The sequence below is a fragment of the Diaphorina citri genome, unplaced genomic scaffold (genome assembly GCF_000475195.1).
Source record: "Diaphorina citri unplaced genomic scaffold, Diaci psyllid genome assembly version 1.1 scaffold14865, whole genome shotgun sequence".
In the NCBI taxonomy this organism is placed as follows: Eukaryota; Metazoa; Arthropoda; class Insecta; order Hemiptera; family Psyllidae; genus Diaphorina; species Diaphorina citri.
The window spans coordinates 1-1,206 of NW_007392229.1; the positions used below are offsets into that span (position 1 = coordinate 1).

At 36.1% G+C, this 1,206-nt stretch overlaps 1 protein-coding gene across 1 annotated transcript; it reads right to left on the reverse strand.

Moving 5' to 3' along the window:
* Positions 1–47: 47 nt before the first annotated feature.
* Positions 48–1,200, reverse strand: LOC103523074 (putative ankyrin repeat domain-containing protein 31; the record flags this gene model as incomplete). Its single annotated transcript, XM_008488148.3, has 1 exon — positions 48–1,200. A coding segment is annotated over one exon (1,153 nt), but the record flags the coding sequence as incomplete, so codon positions are not given.
* Positions 1,201–1,206: the final 6 nt, after the last annotated feature.

The window sequence follows — 1,206 nt, forward strand, 5'->3', positions numbered from 1 at the left end:
TAACTGAAATAATGGTCTCCAATCATAGGATAGATTTAAATTTCTACCTTTCTGTAAACATATATGAGAATTTTCAACGAAATCTGGCAATTCTCTGTACTCTGGATCATATTTTTTATATTCGGACAGTAAGTTTCCTAAGCTGTTGCATAATGCCAACTTTAGTTCTCCATCATCATCACGCACCACTCTTAAAAAGCTGAATTCCTGAGGTATTTTGATATTCTTATCAGTGAAATAATTGCGTATATATAACTCATTATCCTGAAAAAAGTATCCTATATTTGAAAAGTTACCAACATCGTTATTTTTCTCATTTGATATCTTTGTACTACTAATATCACCATAATTTTCTCCCTTGACGATCTTAAATAACATACTTGCTTGTGTGTTATTGTGATCTAAAAATTTATAGTTTTCATTATTAGCAACATCTAGTACTGCTTTTGCTAGTTCTTTTAACTTAGTAGTCATAAGTTGCTCTGTAACCTTCTCTGGTTTTACATCTTCACCTTTAAGTCCTGGATCGCCCTTTTCTCCTTTAGGACCTTCTGGCCCTGGGCTACCCGCTGGCCCCCTAGCAGAATTTTGAAACTCAGTATCACCCTTTACACTCTTTGCTACTGCACCCTGAAAATCTGAATTATTAGCAATCTCTGTTACCAACTTATTCTTATGAGATGGATCAGTAACCAATTTCTCAGCAACTTTCTCAGGATCCGCATCTCTTCCCTCAAGACCTGTATCACCTTTCATTCCCTTTTCGCCCTTTGGTCCTTGTTCACCTTTTATGCTTGCTTTGAATCTGTCGTCTTTCTTAAGTGTTTCTGATATTCGTCTTGTTAAACTTGATAACAACTCCTCACCCATAAGCTTGTCTGCTACTTCTTTGTGACCCCGCAATTCAGCTTCATGAAGTGGAATTTGCCCTTTATTATCCTTAGAATTAACATTAGCACCCTTCTCCATAAGCTGTTCTACTACATCTAAGTGACCATAGTATGCAGCTTTGTGTAGTGGTGTTTCACCCTGATCATCCTTAGAATTAATATCAGCTTTACTTTCTATAAGCTTTTTTACTATATCTAAGTGACCTTTCTCTGCAGCTTTATGCAATGGAGTTTTACTATGATCATCCTTATAATTAACATCACCTCCCTCTGATATCTTATTTGCAACTCTTGTAATATCTCCTTTGCTTGCAGC